Genomic DNA, 20853 nt, shown 5'->3' with positions numbered 1-20853 from the left:
TTTCCAATGTGATTCAGTGTCTTTATTAACAAAAGCCACAAGCAACTAGATTAGTTCCTTGGTAATAAGAACAGATATGTCACACAAGATGTTGGAAAAATAAGTTTTTAGTTTTAATATAACTCACGCTGCAAATCAAATCACACAAACCCATCAACTAATTAATTTAACAAAAACAGCCAGATATATAATTAACCAAATATCACACCATGCAACCAGAAGAAAGGAGAACATCAAAATTCAACCAGTTACAATTTATTCAAACATGCTTCAATCAACAAGAAATCAACACAAAAACAAAAATCCATACATATTATTCATATAAACCTGTTAACACAAAAATCTGAAATATGACATGCAGTGAAGTGATTAAACTTCCCTTACTCCAGAAAATATTAACACAGAAATTCCCCCAACCTAGTGAACATGAATTAAATCCAATTCCACAATCTAGTGAACTTATTAAACAATAATTAATCTTATATCTGTAATCTTAAAAAAAAAAAAAAAAAAAAAATTGTTAGATCAGAAACATAAATCGAAAGAGACGGAGACTGTTTAAAAGAAGTTTAAAGGAAAAAAACAAACAAACAAACCTTGTTGGCGAAGATGAGGGATACGAAGTAATATGATGGACTCTCTACAGTGAAAGCAAAGAAAAGAAAAGAAGAAAATGCAATATTACTCAATTATCGCACAACCTTACAAATGTAAAAGAAATGTGAATTACATCCTGCCATGTCAGTAGTGGGTTCAATCCACATAATCAGCTAGAGGTTCAATCCACATAACACAGTATCTCATCAAATGCCACCCTCTCTACAAAAGGCCTGACCTCAGGCCATAAAATCCCGAAAGCGAGCCTGAAAATGATCTGAATCCTCCCAAGTAGCTTCCTCTGGAGGTAAACCTGCCCACTGAATTAGCCAACGAGTAACAGCATGATTATTATGCTTGAACATCCCTGTCTGCAACAATTTCTTAGGAACCCAACGGTTGATGCTAGGGTCATCCATGGGAGTTAGTGTAGGGAAACAACAGCAGCACACCACACCTTTGCTTTGAGTAGGGAAATATGAAATACCGGATGGAGTTTCGAGGAAGCTAGTAACTCCAAACGATAAGCAACAGTGCCAATCCTAGCAGCAATTTGAAGAGAGACAGTCTGAAGTTGGATAGTTTGATGGCATATGTTGACTCCTTCAAAAAGTACAAGGCTCCTAAAATCTATAGGCACTAATAGGTTCTCTGAGTTTTACTACATGCTTGTATTCGAGTCATTAAATGGGCTTTAGGAATGGTGCAAACTGCAAAGCACCTTGGAGCTTTACTTAGGCTTTTCTGAAAAGCTCCAGATTGGCTTTGGAGGGCTCCTGATGAATTTTTGAGATTCTCGGGCATGAACCTACTCAAGCTATAATGAGCTACTAAGAGGAAATAATGTATGCATATATAAGAAGAAATATCTCATCAAGAAAGAAATTACTCTTGAATCTAACCTTTGCCAATTTGAAATGCAAAACCAGTGAAGCCAAAAAAAAAAAAAACATATAAAGCATCAAATGTTCTGGAATTCTGAACAGAGTAAAACCTTTTTGAATTTTAGCATATCTTAAAGAAAAAAAATTGAAATTAAGAAACCAATGTTGCAGAAAGAATAACAAGACTTGAAACTAATACAGTTCACTGTTATACAAGAAAAACTCTAGGGAACAGATGCTTGCATTAGCAAGAAGATGGGGGTAGTATGTAAGATATGCATGCTTGTTTTACAATGTTTTCATTTGAAGTTATTCGACAAATCCAAAGCCTGGTTCCAGTCGACCCAATGCATCCAGATAGTTATCTAACAGTTGAGACAATGTTTCCTGATATCTTTTTCACACTTAAACTTACCAAAGACATTTCTCAGGTGATACCAATACAATAGATAGGGACAAGTCTTTGGATAGTAGGACTCTGATAACAGAACACCTTGGAATGATTCCTCTTCAAATTATAGAAAGACAACTTGGAATTCTGGCCACATCTACAGGACGCCAGCCATTTTATTCAGCATAAAATACATTGTAAGTCGTTGATGCCGACCAAATCTCCATCAAGACATAACCTAATTAGTGTCAGAAGGGATATAGACCCAAATGAAGAAACTAGCATAAACAACAGGGTTCTAAGAAAATTTAAATACTCACAATTGAAATGTCCATGCTCAGCCATTTAGGAGATTGGGTGCCTGCTCAGCCATATGGAAATTCATATTTTACATATCACCTTAAAAATACATCTTTGTGTGTAAGCTGCACACCCATTTAAAATCACCCTATGGAAGACACATACAAATAAAAGAAATGCTGTTGTAATGCTCACAGTAGAGCAAAATTTGACTGTTTATTGCAGAACTTACAATGAATTAAGTGGTTATTATGAACCTCTTAATCATCAAACTAAGAACATCAAAAACTTATTCCTACAATTGTTTGCAATTATTTCACTCCACCTCTTTCCTCAAATCCTAAGCCCAGTTCTGTAAGACCCATTTTCCTTTCAAAGAGGGCCAACAATTCAGAAACTTGCTCTTCATATCTGATCACAAACCTATCCAAGAAGTACTTATTACTGTTCATCAGAATGGTACTTAACGAAAATTGTCCCTTTACTATTAAGCCCTTTGACAGAAGAAGTCTAATAACTGAACACCTAGGTATGATCCACTTCTCCAAACTATGAGTTAGAACACCTGGACTTCCAGCCACATCTGCAGGCTGCCAACCCATTTTGTTCACAAGAAAATCCATTTTACTCGAAAATTGCTTCTCTGAGGAGTACATAAACAAGGGATTCGTTCTAAATGCAAACCAAAAATCATCTTCAGTCCAACCACACTTCCTATAAAATTCCACCTTTTGTGCCCATTTTGATTCATCCACCAGAGTAATCACATGCACTGCTTTCATGAATGTCGCAGTTGAAGGGAGGAACCCCATGCTCATGGCCTTGTTGACGTTTTCCTTAAACTTCTCAGCTTCAAGGGACACTACAGCAGTACGATGGGTCACCCAGTATGAGATTGAGGGTTCTGGCACTTTAAGAGCTCTCAGAAATGAAATATTGGGAGTAATATTGCTTAGTACTTTGTCTCGCATTATCCGATGCGAGTTCCTGAAAAAATGAGTCACCTTTTCGTCTAGAAGAAGCACACTTTTGATGACATCATAACAGGGTATGAGACTTCTCTTCAAGCTTCGTGTCAAAATGAATGGGTTGCGACAGACGACCTGAACAAGGCCAGTGCCTGAAAGGCCAATTGAAGCTAAAAACTCAAATTTGGGAGAAAGGGTCTTCTCAGCATTGGCTAAAAGCAGCTTTGGGCTGTACTTAATAAGTTTGGAGATGTGGGTATGACGGAGTCCATGGTCTTTGAGAAGCGTAAGAACCGAGTCTGGTCCATCTGGGGTATCAAAGTGTACCTTCTCGGACACAGAGAGAGCGAGTTCTGGGGACATCCCACATGAGTTTATAAGGTATGACACAGTAAAAGAGCGACCTTTTTCAGCACCTAATAGTGATTTTGATGAATATGATCTGATAAAAAGAGGTGCCTTTTGAAAGCAATGCAAATAGGTCACCGTATCACCAACAATTGAACAACTTGGAAGTAGAAATTGCAATCTTTTATAGCAGAAACCAAACATAATTGGAGCAGACGATCAGACAAAAATGCAGTACCTGTAGCCAACAAGAACGGACTCACCAGATACCAATGGTTTCTCTGCTCAGCTTCAACCGGCTAGCAATTAAATGTTGATGAATTAATTGCTTCCTACGACAATTCTGGATTTAGGGTTTTGTTCCTAGGTCGATTTGGTATTAGGGTTTTGCTCCTCCGCTCACGGCTCGCCAAACCAGGAACTGACTGAAGGGTACAATGGCGCTCATACAAGTTCTCATTTTCAATTTTTTTTTTAAATGAATTTAGACGATATTTTGAATTCAATAACTATTTATAGCTTAATTGAACTTAGTAAGAAATACTACTAAGTGTTTTTAGAGACCAAATTTTGACAAAAACCTAAAAAGGGCAAATTACACAAAAATACCTCAACTAACCACCATATTTCACTTGAGTATCCCAATAAAAAAAAAGTTGCTCGTAGGTACCTCAATTACTGATTTTGCACACCCAGGTACCTCCGTCAATTATTCCGTCAGAAAAGCCGTTAATTGTCCACGTAACACACTGACATACCTTTAAAAAAATGTCACGTGGACAAAAAAATAATAAAAAATGAAATAAACTTTTTAAAATGAAATAATTATTTTAAAAAACTAAAAAAATTAAAAACACAATAATTAAATTAAAAAAAAAAAAATGGAGCACTGTTGCAGCACCCCTCACTCCGCCTCCTACCCCTCCCACCCCTCCCTCCGAGACCCACCCAACCCAACCACCCATTCCTCCGACCCCAGCCACCTTGTCGCCGACCCCAGCCACCACACCGCCGACCCACCTGGCCACCCACCCTCTCTTTCCCCGCCCCTCTCCTCTCTCTCTAACTATCTCTCTCTCTTTCTCTAAGTAGCAGTTTATAGCTACAACTTTGGTGACTGCTAGGGTTTAAGGGGCTCTGAGAGTTTGATTTCATGGCTTGGTGGCAAGGTTTCGATGAAACTCGTCTTCTCATTACAGCTGGTAACTTCTACTTTCAATTTTCTGTTCCTCATTTTCAATTAATTTTTTTTCTCGTTCCATTTTGAACACTCAAAATACAACCCTTCAGATCATGTTGTAACTAGACACGGCATCGGACGACTGTTATCGCTTCGCCATCCCAAATCTGGTATTGTACATTTGAATTTTTGAGCAAAAATTTTGGTTATTTTTGCCCAAAGCCCATTTGGGTGTTGTACTGCAGAAGTTTGAGATTAGGATATCTCACTTGTTTTGTTTGCTTCTTTGACAGGAAACATTGCGTGCTATCTTTTTGTCTGATGGTGGGTCACTGGATTGGGTGGCCGACGCGGGGGAGGAGGAGGGAGGAGGAGGGATGAGGGCTCGGGGTTGGGGTTTTGGGGAGAGAGAGAGAGAGAGAGAGAGAGAGAGAGAGAGAGAGAGAGAGAGGGTGGCCAGGTGGGTTGGCGGCGTGGTGGCTGGGGTCGGCGACGTGGTGGCTCGGTTGGGTGGGTCTCGGAGGGAGGGGTGGGAGGCGGAGGGAGAGGTGCTGCAACAGTGCTCCATTTTTTCTTTATTTTTTTGTTTTTTAAATTTAATTATTGTGTTTTAAATTTTTTTAGTTTTTTAAAATAATTATTTCATTTTTTATTATTTTTTTGTCCACGTGGCATTTTTTTAAAGGTATGTCAGTGTGCCACGTGGACAATTAACGGTTTCCCTGACGGAATAGTTGACGGAGGTACTTGGGTGTGCAAAATCAGTAATTGAGGTACCTACGAGCAACTTTTTTTTATTGAGGTACTCAAGTGAAATAAGGTGGTTAGCTGAGGTACTTTTGTGTAATTTGCCCAAAAAAAAAAGTGTAGCAGCATTACCACCTAAGTGCTTGTCATGTACCAACTAAAGTCAATCTATTAAAAAAATTAGTCAAATAAAAAATTATTTAACAATTTAATTATCATAACAATAATTTCAATGTTAATTTTTTAATCTAAATTTAATGTTTATTGTAAAAATTATGTTCATACATTTATTTGAACACAATTAACCCATTAATGTTGATTAATGATATTTGATTTAATTAATTTTTGTAAGAATAATATATGAATGAGAACCTAAAAAATAAAAGATTTGAACAATAAAATCAAAAATAGTAATTAGTAATTATAAAGGTATTTGAACACAATTATCGCATTAATGTTGATTAATGATATTTGATTTAATTAATTTTTATAAGGATAATATATGAATGAGGACTTAAAACACTCCTCTAGTAACTATACTTAAATTACTATTTGAAATTAATTATAGATATATTAGCTTGATTAGCTTATAAGATAAGTTTCATATTTATAGAGTAATGGTAACGCTACACCACTGACCACCCTTGGTAGTCAGCAAAAATAGACTCAATGTTTTTAGGCGAAAATCTAACCCTTTTCGTATCTTTTCCCGAAAATTTGGAAACAGCATTCTGTTGTGAATTTATGCGTAATGTACAAAACTATTTTTTTGCCTTGTAAATTGGGAAAGAATAGGTAGAAAAAAAAGGAAAGATGATTTGAACTAAGAACCTTTCCAACATTGTGGGGGAGAAATATCATAAATCACAAACTGTATTTTAATAATACTGTAGTCTCTTTAAGTATCGTTTGTTTTGCATAATGAAAACTTGAAAATGGATATGAAATTATGGAATACGCACACATATGAAAATACCATTGTCCACATGGTGCTTCAAATACATATATAGTAGCAGAAGTACCAACAGCAACTTGTAGGGTTGAACACTCAGTTCTTTTACTGTTATAACTAGGATTACAATATCATAATATTCATCGCAAAATCAAAACATTGGTGTAGTTACAGTTTTACAGCGCCTATCTGCATTTGACCCACGCATTACAGTGTTTGATGAAAGCACAAACATGCATGATAAAGATGAAGTCAAACAAAGGTATCAAGAAGGTGAAACCAGGGTGACACAACTCGAACTGTATTCACAAAGGCCTTTTTACCTGGGTATGCAGGTCTTCCGGGCATCCAATTTCCACTTCTGTGTCTTGTCTTTTATTGCAAACTGCTTAGAGAGGCAACCCCCAAATTGTTGCAGCTTTCCTCAAACATAATACACTTTAAAAAACAAATTCCACCCCAAGTACGTGACAAATGTATACCGTTTTTTTCAAATTTACAGTGGGCAACAAATTGAGAGAGGCGGCTGCTAATACTGTACTCTCTCATCATTATTAAAGTGCAGGCTCTCAATACCCCTGAGGGTGGACTCTAAGTTCTTTACGTTTGAAATATTTCTACCAGAAGATGTACGGTTTTGCTCTGAAGATACAACTGGTGAACTTCTTTGGCCACTAGAAATTTTACCCAGTGTTCCCAGGTTTGTCTCTGTGGTTTGAGGGCGAGAGGCATCGGATTCACTGCCAACAATCACCGCATCACGACTGCTAGAGACTGCAGCCCTCCTCGATGATGCACTTGACCGCAAGAAATTAGAACTTGATAACTGCATGAATCCCAGCAAAATGAATGACATAGATAAATCCAAAGCAATGAATAAATTGAACAAAAATAGGTGTACATCTAGTACAACTGAACTGTACATGTCAAACTGGTCAATGGAACAGAACTTTTATTAATCAGAATACAAACAGAAATGATTTACCATTGCGTCTTTAGACAGAGATGGATCATTTGCAACAGGGCCTTTTTGTTTAGACAAGTTTCCAGAATTTACAATTGGTCCAGAGTTTCTCCTACGAGTGGGATCTGCCAATGACCAGCCTGTAGGTCTACCTTCCTCACCGCCTAAAAAAATCAAATAAATCATAATTAACATCTCAGCCATTTGAAGAGAAAGATATCCAAAATTACTGGAATTGAATCTAAAACAAAAAAAAAAAAAATTAAAGAAACAAAAAACTCAGGGAAAATACTTATAATATTCATATAAAATAACCAGCACAATCCAAGAAAAACAAATATATTACGACTGTGTTTCATAAGACACAAAAAGAAGTACCATAGGTAAACTTTAAACAAAATTTTAACAAGTAAATGGACTACTGTGATGCAGAAAAGAAAAAGAATGGCAGAATTACCAGATTGTCTATCAGCATTTGCAACAGCTGGAGGCAAGCCAGAGCTCGGTCCAGCACCGGGACCCTATTAAATAGAAAATAATGTGAGATAAATGGTTGAACTAAGGATGCATTCAAAAGGTACCATTACATCACTTACAAGAGGACGAGTAGTAGGAGGTGTGGCAATCTGTGACTGCTGATATTTCAAGATAGTCCAATCAAAGACATAATCAAACTGAAAACCTGAAGCAAGAAAACAACCATAGAAACAAAAATAGTTCACGGCACTACTATAAGACCACTAGAGCAGCTGCAAGTAACCCATCAAAGAACCACTATATACATATGTATATTAAAAAAAAATTTCAAACCTTCGCGGATAAAAAGGTCACGAAAGAGTCTCTTCAGATAAGCATAGTCTGGTTTATCATCAAACCGTAGAGACCTACAGTAATGGAAGTATGACGCAAATTCTGTAGGATAACCACGGCATAAGGCCTAGAAAGAAATAAGAAAGCAGCAGTGAATATTCCAAACTTAAATAAATATTTTACTAAACCATTATTATGTCCTATAAAAAGAATTATTATTAGATTTCAGCTTACCTCAATCGAAGTTGTCACTTTCTTTTCACTGATCTTCTCATACTTTTGCTTTTTAGTTCCTGCTTTCAATCCCTGCCAAGGAAGACTGAAAAAAACAAAAAAAAGGTCATAAAATAATAGGTATTCAAAAAGAAATACATAACACGGGCGACAGAACATTTACCTTCCTCTTAGAAAGTACATAAGCACATAACCCAGTGATTCTAAATCATCCCTGCGGCTTTGTTCTGTGCAACATAGAATTAACATGATCAGAGTTAGCAAGAGGGGGAGAGAGAGAGAGAGAGAGAGAGAGAGAGAGAGAGAGAGAGAGCAAATTGGCTTACCAATGCCAAGATGAGTATTCATGCTTGCATATCTTGCAGTACCTGTCAAATTCTTATTTTCTCTGCATTTATATGACAATATCAAATATTTTGGGACAAAAAAAGTAGAGTTAGCCTTCATATATAATCATTTATAGGCAACGGCAAATTAAATATTGAGCTGGGGCAGTAGTAGTACCCACCCAAAAAAGGAAAAATTGAACACAACAGAGAATAAATTGAATTCAAACCATAATGGGTGGTTTTCTTCCTTAATAATATTGGACATCACAAGTCTCAGAAGTATTAAATACATCAGGAAACATTAACCAAAAAAACAATCCAGAAACTTAATCATTTCTAGTGTCCAAACCGTTCAATTTGACCTCATTTATTTGTGGTAGACACTGACCAACTACAGCCCTCCATCCTCCAGGCTTAGACAGTTGGAAAAGACAATATGAACAAATAAACAACATCATGTCTCCAAAAACACCACTAGTCAAAAACTAACATTATTGGAAATGCTTTGCTACTCTCTTTAATCATTAAACATTTAAACTTATATTAAACATACCAAGGCTTAAGAAACCTGCTCTAGACCAGAGTCATAATTTGCCCAAACGAAATTAAAAGATAATTAAATACAGTTCCTACACCTAAATGGTTGTATTTAATTAAAAATAAAAATGAAGTTATATATTAGCATGTGGGTAAACCCTCAACTTCCTAGAAAACAAATGAGAGTGAACCGATGGTGCACTAGACATCTACAAATTTGGGCTCAAAATCTCAAAACACGATTAACTATTGAAAATAGGGACAAGAGAAGCATACTTGCAGCATGTCAAAAGTAGAGGTGAGTTTGAAACCAGTTAACATTAAACCTTTCAAAGATAAAATCAACTATTAAATAGTTCAGAGCAACCAACCTGTAAGGAATATGCTGATGAGTTGAAGTGTCTCTATACTTCTTAGCGAGACCAAAGTCAATGATGTAAATCTACACCAAAGCAGAGATAAATTGATGCATGTACTTATAACACAAAATCAAAATTACTTACATAGAACATAAAATCAAAATTTGGTAGTAAGTTCCAAAAACCTGATTTGCACGTCGACCCAAACCCATTAGGAAGTTGTCAGGCTTGATATCCCGATGTAGAAATGATTTGGAATGGACAAACTCCACTCGATTGATCTGACATAAATTTCAAGATTAGGATGATCAAACTGCAAGGTAGACTAGATTATCGAAGAATATGCATCCATAAAAAGGACCTACCATTTGATCTGCAAGCATGAGGACAGTCTTAAGAGACAATTTCCTACTACAAAAATTGAATAAATCCTCAAGACTAGGTCCCAGTAAATCCATCACAAGAACATTGTAGTCACCCTCAGTGCCAAACCATCTCACATTTGGGATTCCAGCTGCCAAATTCGTATAAAGTGGCAACCAATAAAGAGTTAAAAAAGCTTAGCAGATCATAAAAAATATTAAAAAGCAACATGAATAGTGGTAGAAGGACTTACTTCCTCCCTGTAGTATTTTATACAACTTCGATTCATACAGCAATTGGGGATGCTTTGTCTTGACATTTTCCTGAGAAAAAAGAAGTATTATGAAATTTAAGAAATTCTGCAAGAAGCAAAACATTGGGTTATCATCCACAAAATTCTGAAAGATGCAAATGTAGCAATCCATATGATTAAAGAAAAATAGACAAATATAAATCATAAAATCAATCCAAATATACAAAAGAAAGATAAAAGATAACAAATAATAATCAGGCTTCTAACATTCATACTCAAACACAGTTCATGGGAGCAAACTGCAGCAGTTGATGCTTTAGTGAGAGTCATTACTGTCATGCAAAAACAAACTAAAGAAAAGAATAATAGGGGACACTGAAAGCATTATAAAGTTCAGGGTGCATAAATTTTTCAAACAGAAACAAGTTCAAGAGAGTGTTCTAGCTCAAGAGAAGACCCAAATCATAGTATTAAGTGGAACCTTTTTAACCTACGAAACTAACAGGAATTGACACTAAACTATTGAACAGATTAGTCCACTTGGGCAACCAAATACAGTGTAACAGCATGCCCCAAACAGAGCTGAACTATACTAATCGCATTCTGCATTTCCAAATCACCATTTCCACTATCACCCAATTCCGACCATGCACAACAAGGAAGATAAAGGTAGACAGCTTCAAGTCCCAAGGCCAGAACAGATACTAAATTCAGTTATAACCGTCAACATCATGCCCTTAAATGCAATGCCCTCCTTACTAATAATTGAATTACAACAGCTAAACACATTTACAGAGCCATCCAACCTCAATTATGCATTAAAATGAGCCAAAATTTTTACTTCTATAACACTTATACAGCATGATCATCAACTAGCAGTCCAGCTGTATATAAATACAAATTGATTAAAATTTTGAGGTCAATTTCGAAAAGATTATTATATAGCATACATATCTAAGTAATGTAAAACCAATGGTTTCTTAATGCCACTAAAAGCAATCATTCAAACAAAAACAAAAACAAAGAAGAAGAACTCACAAGCTTAATTGCAACTTCCTCGTTTGTCTGAATATTAGTACCTGAAAATCATAAAAAAATAATAATTAAAAAAAAAAACAGCAGAAAGTTAAGAGAAATGACAAGCAGAGAAAAAGTAGAAAAAGCACCAAACGAAATTGACCAACCTAAGTAGATCTCTCCGAACGATCCGCTACCGATCTTCCTGCCGAGTCGAAACCTGCCCCCAACTCGAGGCTCCATAGCCCAAGAACCCAACGATCACAGCGAAACCCTAGCCCTAAATCAAAACCCTAATCCTACCAATTCCCTAAAAGAAAGAAAGAGAATAAAAAAAATGGGGACCGTACAAGGCCTTGACCAAACCCAAGTCTTGATGAGGGAGTAGATAGATAAATTAGCTGCGGAGGAAAGTTGGGAGGACAGCCATGGAATTGGAAGAGACGGTAAGGGTAAAAATGGAAAGTTGGGAGACTTTCTCTCTCTAGAAGTATGGTGTTAGAGTGAGAGAGATGGAAGACTCTACTTCGCGCTTCGATCCAATCGAAGAGGAAATTTCCCACCCGGCCACCCCCTTTATAAAACGACTCCTCGTTTCTTTTTCAGGTGATGAGCCAAAACGACTTCGTTTGGCTGCTTCAAGATATTATTATTATTATTTTTCGATAAAACATGAAATATTTAGCATATTAAAAAGCAAAACCCTCTCTTTTAGAATTATTGGTTTTATTATCCTTATCCATTAACTATTCTTCAATAAAATAATATTCAACTGTAAATGGTCCAAATATAAAATCAAACCTTAGAAAAGTTATCAACACAATTCTACTAGCATGATGCTAGTAGAATAATGAAATGTGCTTTTTTTAATTTCAAATAAAAAAGAAATCAAAACTGCTTTAATAATATATGATCACAGGTTAGGTGAAAAGAATGTATAAATGTGTTTAATTGCATGATAGTTTTAAATTTTCAAGTAGGGCAACCAAAAGATATTTTTATGGTGAGCAGCTCATCACACTCAACCACCTTGGATGAAGTCAAGACATGGTTGATTTAATATGAAATCTATGAATGATTATAGTCAACTCAATTTTACTTGAAATATTATACACAATATATGAGTGAATCACCAAGACCATATAAAAATTATTTGAAAATTGTATTCATATTTGGAAATCAAATAATAACAGAAGAGAGAATGATGTGCAGTTCAAATCATAAATATAAATGAGTTCATATTTCAGTTAACAACTAATAGACTGGTTGTTTGGAATTGGTCAAGGAAAATGAATCATTGGATGAGAAATATTGAACTACAAAGTAACTTCAGCTTAAGAGAGTCCAGAAGATATGCAGAAACAGATGGGGGGGCAAAGAAAACAAACATAGCCAAATTACATCTATTCACTTTTTCAATCTTACAGATATTGTACATATAACAGCAGCTCCAAGGCTTTTTTCTATAATGAATGGAACTTGAACCAACCCCACATATATGTGGATAAAACAATACCAAGAAAGGAATTACACAGGGGCCACAACATAAAACTGCAATCGGCCGCAAACCCTAAAAAATAAGATTTCAAAACTGTATAATCAGGGACATTGATTACAACGGGGACATCGGATTTGGCGTAATTACAGGGGCGTGTTTCCTATGCAGCTTGCCTCTCAGATGCCTGATCTTTGCATCCACCCTAGCTGTAAACCCAATCTTGGTTTCTTGTCTTGCTTTAGACGCCTCCCTCTTCCACATGCGCTGGTCCTCAACATCTTTCTTGTAGTATTTGATTTCTTGGATGATATGATGATCCATTGGATTGAAACTTCTTTGGTAGGCTATGTGGGCAATGTAAGGGAGATTACATGCAACTGTAATTAAAAGGGTGGCTGTCCAAAACATTGGTGCAGGACCAAGAGCTTCAACTAGAATTTGGTAGGCATTTTTGGAGTAATCTGGACTCAACATGCCATAAAATAGGAGAAATATGTACCACATTGCAATACTTCCCCACACAAAGAGGTGCTGAATCCATGTAAAGTGGCTCATTGTGAGAGCAATCTGGCAGTTGACGGCCCAGATGATGCAACTGAACATAGTGGTACCCATAGCAGCCATATCAGCAGTCTGGCCATTAGCACGGAAGGCCTGGTCAAAGAAGATGATAATGTTGAGGAAGAAGATAATGAGAGAGGAATAGACACCATTGCCCATCCACCCCAGTATCCTATACCAGTCGAAGAATAAATTTCTGGGTCCTTGCTGATACAGTGCAGGGAACTGCAAAACACATGTTGTTTTAAATGTCATTGCAGGGCTATCAAAAATCATGGTTAGAATATTAACAAAGGCATTGTTAGCAGGACTAACCTGTAAGCAGACCTCAGAAGAAACATCTTGTTCAAATACTCCGAGTGAAATGACAGGCAATGAGGTAAGAATGACATTGAATGATAGCATGTACCAGTCATCATATATTGATTGCCCAGAAAAACCCGTAAATGCCTCGAAGTAGAAGAGGGTGAGACCAAACGCAATATTTTTGTAGAAGAAATAGCAAATCTGAATGCCAAACATCCCAATTAATATGTCGATTTTAAAAAACAAGAAGAAGACGTGTGCACACACACACACACACACACATGCAATTTTATTCCAAGTATGAAGCATGTGCCTTTGAGCAAGCATACAGCACATGCAAAATTAAAAACATTGAATTGATGAAAGTAAAGTAGTAAGGGGGGCTTTACTGATATTACCATCTGAGCAATCCTCTTATAGCACCAATGCCCGTGGACTACCAAAAGTCTCTCCAAAAACCGAAACTGGGAAATTGAGAAGTCACTAGCCATCACAGCCTGCAAGCAATTACCAAGTATTATGAGAATCACCATAAATTATTCATGCTTCCATATTCCACCATGGATACCTTGCCTCCCATTTGGACTTTATAATACAAATCTTCTCACAAGTAAGCTATAATATGGTACACAAACACATATATTATATGTGTATGTGAGTATACATATCTGTATATCTATATACAAAGTTGGGTGACAACTCCAGAAAAGCACCACATAGCATTGTAGTTTTTCTCCTTCAAAGGAATTATATTAAATTGTCACGTGTCCAAATATTGTTTTCATTACTTGCACTATGAATCAAACCTAATCAATGGAAGGCATAAGAGCCTTAAAAACATAAATCTTATGCAATTAATTTGTTTTTATTACCTTTTTAAATATTAATTCATTGTAGAATTATATTAATTTTTGGCCTATTGTCCTCCCTTCCTTATAGCGAAAATATTTTAAAAAATAAAATTCAATAAAGCCTTAATTTGATTTTTCTATTTATTATCTTAAAATTAAAAACAATGAACCAATGATTACTTAAAAGCTTCATAAAACAAAAAGAAACTGAATTTTATTGTGAAAAATGTATGTAATTGGCTAAAAATATTATTTACATAATTATTGGGTAAATAACACTGAGGCCCCCTGAATGTATATAACATTAAGTAGCACACTTTAAAATTCAGAGACCAAAATTCAGAGGGCACTATTGAAATTTGAGGTCTGCAGTGACGATTATGCCCCTAAAATGTGGTCATGTGTTCAACGCGTGACCATTTTTAATGAAATATCCAACAGCTAGTGTATACTAGAGACAGAAAAATTGAAAAAGAAAGAAAAAAAAGAAAGTAGCGATGCATAATAAATACAATATGAGAGAGAGTCAGTCAGAAATGCTACCAACCTGCATACCTTCAACCCCACTGATTCCAACACCAATGTCAGCTTCTTGAATCATTCCAACATCATTTGCACCATCACCAATTGCTAACGTAGTTTTTCCAGTACCTTGTTTGACTAACCTTGTTACCAGTGCCTTCTGCTTGGGAGAAACACGGCAGCATATGACAGATGCACAGTCAACAGCTAATCCCAAGAATAGATGCTTCATATCATCCTCTAAAGCATAGGTTAAAGTTTTTCCATCAATAATTAATGCAAATGCTGCATGCGGATCTTTCTCCAACTTGATCATTTGTGAGGCATTCGTAATTTGATTCAAAATGTTGTCTTTCACAGCCTGATCATCAGTGAGAAGAAACAAAGTCTAACATCATATAAATTATCTGCTGAAAAGAAATTCATGTTCTCTTTCTCAAAGAATAATGTACCCCTTTGCCATCTTGTCCCAACGTGTCTGAATTTGCTGTTGATATACAGATCTGCCTCATGCCCTGTCGGAGCAAACTACATGCAAATCTGCACCGCAAAAACCAGGACAAAAAATAATTGCATTCGTCCCGAGGAGCATAATTTAACAGGAACAGTAGACAATAGTTCCTCGTATCCATAGAAGTGCTTTCTACTTGATTGGTTAGAGACAAACCCTATGTTGATGGCAGTTTCCATCTTATCCCCTGTCAAAACCCAGATCTTGAGACCAGCTTGCGCAAGATTGTCTATGCACTGGGGAACCTAAAGAGAAGAAAAACTGGAACTAAGTTGCAGTAAATCAGTAAGGCAATTTCTTTATTATGACATAATCAACAACTTATCTACCCCTTTTTGCAATTTGTCCTCCACAGCTGTACAACCAACAAGGATCAACTCTCTTTCCATCTTATCTGCTACTCGCTCAAGCATTCCTTCCCTATCTGCCCCAATAGATGTTTTTGCTTTCTGAAACTCATTGCTCCAAGCAGAGTACTCGGACTCCTCGAGCTTTCTATAAGAAAGTGCCAACGTACGCAATCCAGCTTCTCCATATTCATTCAAATGCTTAGTGGTAGTTTCCTCATACATTCTTCCATTCTTTGATAATCGATCGAAAATGATGCTGTATAATCCGAGTAAAGAAATGACCATAGGAGTCAAAGAGGATAAGAAAACATAGACAATTTAAAAATAAAAATCCTTGTTTTTCTCTCCCTCTTTTCTCATTCTTTTTTTTTTATTATTTATTTATTTTTAGAGAGAGAGATGATGAGATAATGTTTGTTATAGCTCGACACTTATAGTTTTCAGCTTTAAAGCCTCCAACTGCTTAAGGCATCAAACAGTACACTTAATAGTAGATTATTTGGCCAAGATGAAACCCAAAATACACATTTAACACATAACATATGAAATCTGACCAAAGACACTACATAATGCTTGGCCTGAACAAAAATAAACATTTAACACTGAACAGCACATGAAAACCCGACTGAAGGCACTAGTCCAACTACATAATGCTACCAATTCCCCTAAAGAATGAAAGAAGAGTTGTGAGCCTAACCTGTCAGCACCTTTGCAGAAAAGGAAAAGCTGCCCATCTTCATCACGCACAATTACAGACATACGCTTCCTTTTGCTAGTGAATTCCAACAGATTTAAGACTTTGTACTCCCTGTAAGTTCCCAAGAGAACAGAGATGTTAAGACAAAAGGAATTCAACAGAAAGTTTGAAGGAATGCCTTAATAACATAATTCATTCACATCCTCACCTTTCCACTGGTTGTCCCGGATGAGGATACCTTTCATTGACAAACACACTTGATTGATTTCTTTTACAAAACTCAAAACCAAACTCTCTTACTGCAACAAGAAAAGCGCCTTCATCAGGTGACTCTGCTTCATATGTAAAACTGCCAGTCTCTTCATTTAGCTCGGGAATTGCAGTGTGGCAAACTGCTAATATCCGAAAAAATAATAAAATCACATCAGAGTTGGGCTCTTTCAACCAATTTCCACCCATTAGGCGGTTGTCATCAAAGCTAAACCCCTTTATGGCAGGTTTTCGATCCTTATCATCATTGGATGTAACAACAGTCTCCAGCTCAATTTCTGACCCTATTCCATTATTCCATGATTCATGTGCACTGGGTTTTCGCATGGGAAAATCAGAAAGTTCGTTGTCATTCTCCTCAAAGTCATTAGCCATCTGTTTTGCTGCAGCTAGTTCAACTTCACTGGAACGGATACCATATGCAGTACCACCAATGGAACACTTCAGAAAGTCCATCTGGTTGCAGGTTAAAGTGCCAGTTTTATCAGAGAGGATTGTGTCTACCTGGCCTAACTCCTCATTCAAATTTGAAGTCCGTGCGTTAGCAGGATTCCCAGTCTCTTCATCATACATGTGTATGTCTTGGTTAATGAAGGTTGCTTGCAAAACCTTCACAACCTCAATTGAAACATAAAGAGAGATGGGTATTAGATATCCAAACAGAATGAGAGCAGTGATTAGATGGATAAGGCCAGACAAGGCAGGTTTTTTTGGGTTATACATATCTTCCGTGTTATCAGGTCGTAAGTACCATGATTCTGGCATATCCAATTTTATCTTCAAAGCAAAGCCTATTGAGCTGATCATTGAGATGCCTACAAGGATGGTGAAAAGAATATAGATAATATGATCCATTTTCTTTTCTATTCTGCTCCTTTTTGAAGGGGACTTTGTCGAATTCTGCATGACTTTACTATCATGACCAGTAAATATCACCACCCCATACACATAAGTTGTATTTCTAAGCTTCGAATCTCTCAGCAGTATATGACCGGGTTCAAGAGGATAAATCTCACGATCATACTCAAGATTCCCCACAAAGGAGTAAAGATTGGGGTTTGGGTCTTCACATTGAATTGTTCCGGTGAAATCCTTGAAAGCTCCATCATCATCAAAAGGTAAGGTTACTTCCAAACATCTCTTTACCTTCAAATTTGTCTCACCATCTAAGTTCATAGTCTCAACATAGCATATCCCATCCTCATAACTTGATGCCAAAATAAGCAAATCTGCAGGAAAGAATTGATCCTTTTCCACTTTCAGCACATCTCCAACCCGAATCTTATGCCATGGCCTATAACCAAAAACACCATCTCCTTTATGAACATTTACCTTCCGAAGATTAACCTTCATATCTTGCAAGAATCTATTCCAATCCTCCATAGCTTCCTTCGCCATACTGAGACCAACAACAAATGCCAAAGGAGCAATCATGCTCACGGGAGAGAATGGAGAAACAGGTGTGAGAGAAAGAATGGCAGCCAAAAGAAAGTACACATTGGCAACCCGTCTGAACTGCTCAAAAAGTGCCTTGGGAAAGAACGTGATAGGGTTATACTTCGTGGTTGATATGAAATTCGAACGGTATTTCAAAGGTTTCTTTTCATGAAGATGAGGTTGGTTACAATATACAGTTCTTGAGTACCTGGGGCCTTGGATTGGATGAGGCCCCTCGGCCTCAGTTTCCGTTGGCTTATGGCAGAATGTGTAGAGCTGGCTCCGCCGTAACTTTGCCCTTATCCTTCCATGTGCCATTTTTCTCAATCTCAGTCAAAACCAATTATAATTGGCAAATATCCATTAAAGAAAGTACCCAAACTTTGTCCTCACCCTAGGATAAATGGCACCCCTTATCTCCAATTTCTCCTTCTAGTGCCTAAATGAACAAACCCGGATAAAAATTAACTCCCAGAAAATAAGATTCAAAATTTATTTTCAATTTCATAGGCCATGTAATTAATCAAACTTCATGCATTAATATTTATAAATACTAAGTTCATTTCTTAAAAGAGCTCCTATTCAAAGCTGCGATCAAATGCCTTGCATGCTAAGATTTCTAACTTTTTCAAGCTTTCAGATTTGATGAATTAAAGAAAAGAACTTTTGGTCAAATCTGAAAACTTACTTACAATTACAGCTACAAAAAAAATTCAAAAAGGCCCTAACAAAGAAATACACACTCAAAATCATTTTCTTTTCAATTACCAAAATGATAAAAGATAAAATTTGATAAACCAAGGAAGAATATAAGCTACAATCTCAATCCTAATGGTACATTCATCTTGAATGCGAAATTATTAAAGAAATGTAATAAATTTTTTGTTTGTCTTGGAAAAGAAAATGAAGAAAACTATAAATGTAATAGCTTAGAATCAGACAATGTCCAGCTCAAACTGTGAAACAATCATTAAGAAAAGCACAGATTCCTCGTACCAAAACCTTAAAATCCTTGAAAGAAGGCAACCCAATTCAAAAAACATGAGAAACAAATCAACCCAGAAGGGAAAATGAAATCTCTTCCCAAACAAAATCACAAAGTCAAACAAAAACACAGAAGCAAACACAACGGGTACCTGCCATCAGGAGCCCTGGGCCATCCTCAAGACAAATTAACAAGAACCCACTTAGCAGAAAGGGAGGGAGAGAGGGAGAGAGACAAGTCTGAGCTGCAGATCAGGGAGAGAGACAGAGTGAGAGAGGGACAAAGTCTACAGATACAGAAAGAGAAAAGAGAGAGAGAAAGAAGAACTGGGTTTTCGGCCAAACATATACAAATGAATTAGAAAAACAAAGACAGACAGAAAAGAAAGAAAAGAAAGAAAAGAAAGAAGAGAATGACCTTCTTCCCCTCTCTCTCTCTCTCTCTCCCGGTCGTGAAGACTAAACCAATGCCAGGAATTTCCGGGCCCTCCTTTTCCTATATTTATATTTATATATTTCCCTTTTCTTATATGACTCTTTTTGGTTTTTTTTAGCTTCTTTTTTTCTTTTTCGAGGAAAACTCTGCAAGATTGATTGCTTACCTGGCCAGTTTTTTTTTTTTTTTTTTTTCTTGGTCTTTGTTTTGTTTGTTTGATTGATCAGCCAAGCCAGCCTCCAAAGGAGAACGGAGAATCAACCCGTCAGTCTTTTTTTTGTTGCTGTTTTTTAAGGTTTTTTTTTTTTTTTTCCTTAAACTGTTGCGGAGAGCGTGGGACCCACATTGACCGACGTGGCCAGTCAGCAACTCCGTTCTGTCCAATATTTCCGTTAATAGTATCACATGGGCAAATGTCAATTGGTCTTGCCGCTTCCTATTTTTCTTTTCTGTTTTTTTATTATTACAACTGTTACACGTATTTGCAAGCTAAATAAAAATTAATTAATTAATTAGAGAAAATAGTTATTACTAGTGGGGCCACCTGGTTTTTTTAAGATTGGAAGTTTAGAACGCTAAGTTTGGCAGATGTTTAGGAGCCCTTCTTTGGACTAAGATAATTTTTCATCCAAAAATCTTGCTGAACCTTTGATTTGCCTAAACTCATGTTAAAAAGAACCTTCTAAATGGAAATTCATATAAAATATCTTTCTTTATTGGATTTAATTAATCTAAAACTTTATACAAATGATAATTTTTATTTTACAAACAATAAGATTTGAATTGGCGATATATAAATATCTCACCAAGTTTGAATATTATTTAAGTTGCGATTAATGCACCAAATAAAATAATTAACTTGTCTTTCGGCCATGCCCAAATCAATTATTTGAATTCATAACATGATTTATTGGTTATTTTCACTTATTACACTAAATTTTTTAGATTAATCAATTGTCGTCAATGATATTTAAATTAAATTTACTATGATAAAACAAGACTAGGTGTTATTCATTAAGCCAAATGATAATTGCCTGTTTATTGCACTACCTATTAAAGGAAAATTAAATGATGACTTATATAGTTTATGACACTGAATTTGGGGCATATGTATTCGATCATAACTAATTACCCAGTAACTGATCAATTACATCATATGGTTGTAAATCATATTTTTAATTAGAAAAATAAGGCCTA

At 36.2% G+C, this 20853-nt stretch overlaps 3 protein-coding genes across 4 annotated transcripts; all 3 read right to left on the bottom strand.

Annotated features, from left to right (window-relative positions):
* Positions 1–1617: 1617 nt before the first annotated feature.
* On the bottom strand, positions 1618–3929 carry LOC147287453 (uncharacterized). The gene is made up of 2 exons (XM_086241794.1): positions 2193–3929; positions 1618–2110 (listed from the first exon to the last, which is right to left on the bottom strand). Exon 1 carries the CDS (start codon positions 3690–3692, stop codon positions 2484–2486), a length of 1209 nt encoding a protein of 402 aa, XP_086097920.1. The 5' UTR covers positions 3693–3929; the 3' UTR covers positions 1618–2110; positions 2193–2483.
* Positions 3930–6380: 2451 nt separating this feature from the next.
* Positions 6381–11766, bottom strand: CKL2 (casein kinase 1-like protein 2). Its single transcript, XM_086239628.1, has 14 exons — positions 11401–11766; positions 11255–11295; positions 10217–10286; positions 9966–10114; positions 9786–9881; positions 9613–9683; positions 8702–8763; positions 8539–8602; positions 8376–8460; positions 8142–8268; positions 7928–8013; positions 7789–7852; positions 7353–7495; positions 6381–7193 (listed from the first exon to the last, which is right to left on the bottom strand). Exons 1-14 carry the CDS (start codon positions 11474–11476, stop codon positions 6897–6899), a joined length of 1431 nt encoding a protein of 476 aa, XP_086095754.1. The 5' UTR covers positions 11477–11766; the 3' UTR covers positions 6381–6896.
* Positions 11767–12601: 835 nt separating this feature from the next.
* On the bottom strand, positions 12602–19679 carry LOC147287451 (putative phospholipid-transporting ATPase 4). 2 transcript variants are annotated; one of them, XM_086239626.1, is made up of 11 exons: positions 19639–19679; positions 19373–19465; positions 16738–18675; positions 16530–16640; positions 15812–16088; positions 15639–15727; positions 15424–15511; positions 14997–15359; positions 13997–14095; positions 13608–13799; positions 12602–13517 (listed from the first exon to the last, which is right to left on the bottom strand). In XM_086239626.1, exons 3-11 carry the CDS (start codon positions 18552–18554, stop codon positions 12846–12848), a joined length of 3708 nt encoding a protein of 1235 aa, XP_086095752.1. In that variant the 5' UTR covers positions 18555–18675; positions 19373–19465; positions 19639–19679; the 3' UTR covers positions 12602–12845. The 2 variants fall into 2 exon arrangements, with proteins under 2 accessions (XP_086095752.1, XP_086095753.1); XM_086239627.1 differs by lacking the exon at positions 19639–19679 and having other exon boundaries at positions 14997–15332; positions 19373–19622.
* Positions 19680–20853: the final 1174 nt, after the last annotated feature.

The sequence above is a fragment of the Dryas octopetala genome, chromosome 4, assembly GCF_963921425.1.
Source record: "Dryas octopetala chromosome 4, drDryOcto1.1, whole genome shotgun sequence".
Lineage (NCBI taxonomy): Eukaryota > Viridiplantae > Streptophyta > Magnoliopsida > Rosales > Rosaceae > Dryas > Dryas octopetala.
This window is presented reverse-complemented; position numbering and strand designations above follow the sequence as displayed.

Coding starts and splice junctions, on each gene's coding strand:
- LOC147287453 (XM_086241794.1), bottom strand. CDS start 3,692: ATGTTTGGTTTCTGCTATAAAAGATTGCAATTTCTACTTCCAAGTTGT.
- CKL2 (XM_086239628.1), bottom strand. CDS start 11,476: ATGGAGCCTCGAGTTGGGGGCAGGTTTCGACTCGGCAGGAAGATCGGT. Junction 8,269..8,375: donor AAGTGACAACTTCGATTGAG/GTAAGCTGAAAT, acceptor ATTTCTTTCTAG/GCCTTATGCCGTGGTTATCC. Junction 7,853..7,927: donor CTCCTACTACTCGTCCTCTT/GTAAGTGATGTA, acceptor TCTATTTAATAG/GGTCCCGGTGCTGGACCGAG.
- LOC147287451 (XM_086239626.1), bottom strand. CDS start 18,554: ATGGCACATGGAAGGATAAGGGCAAAGTTACGGCGGAGCCAGCTCTAC. Junction 15,512..15,638: donor GAAACTGCCATCAACATAGG/GTTTGTCTCTAA, acceptor TTTGCGGTGCAG/ATTTGCATGTAGTTTGCTCC. Junction 13,800..13,996: donor ATAAGAGGATTGCTCAGATG/GTAATATCAGTA, acceptor TTTGGCATTCAG/ATTTGCTATTTCTTCTACAA.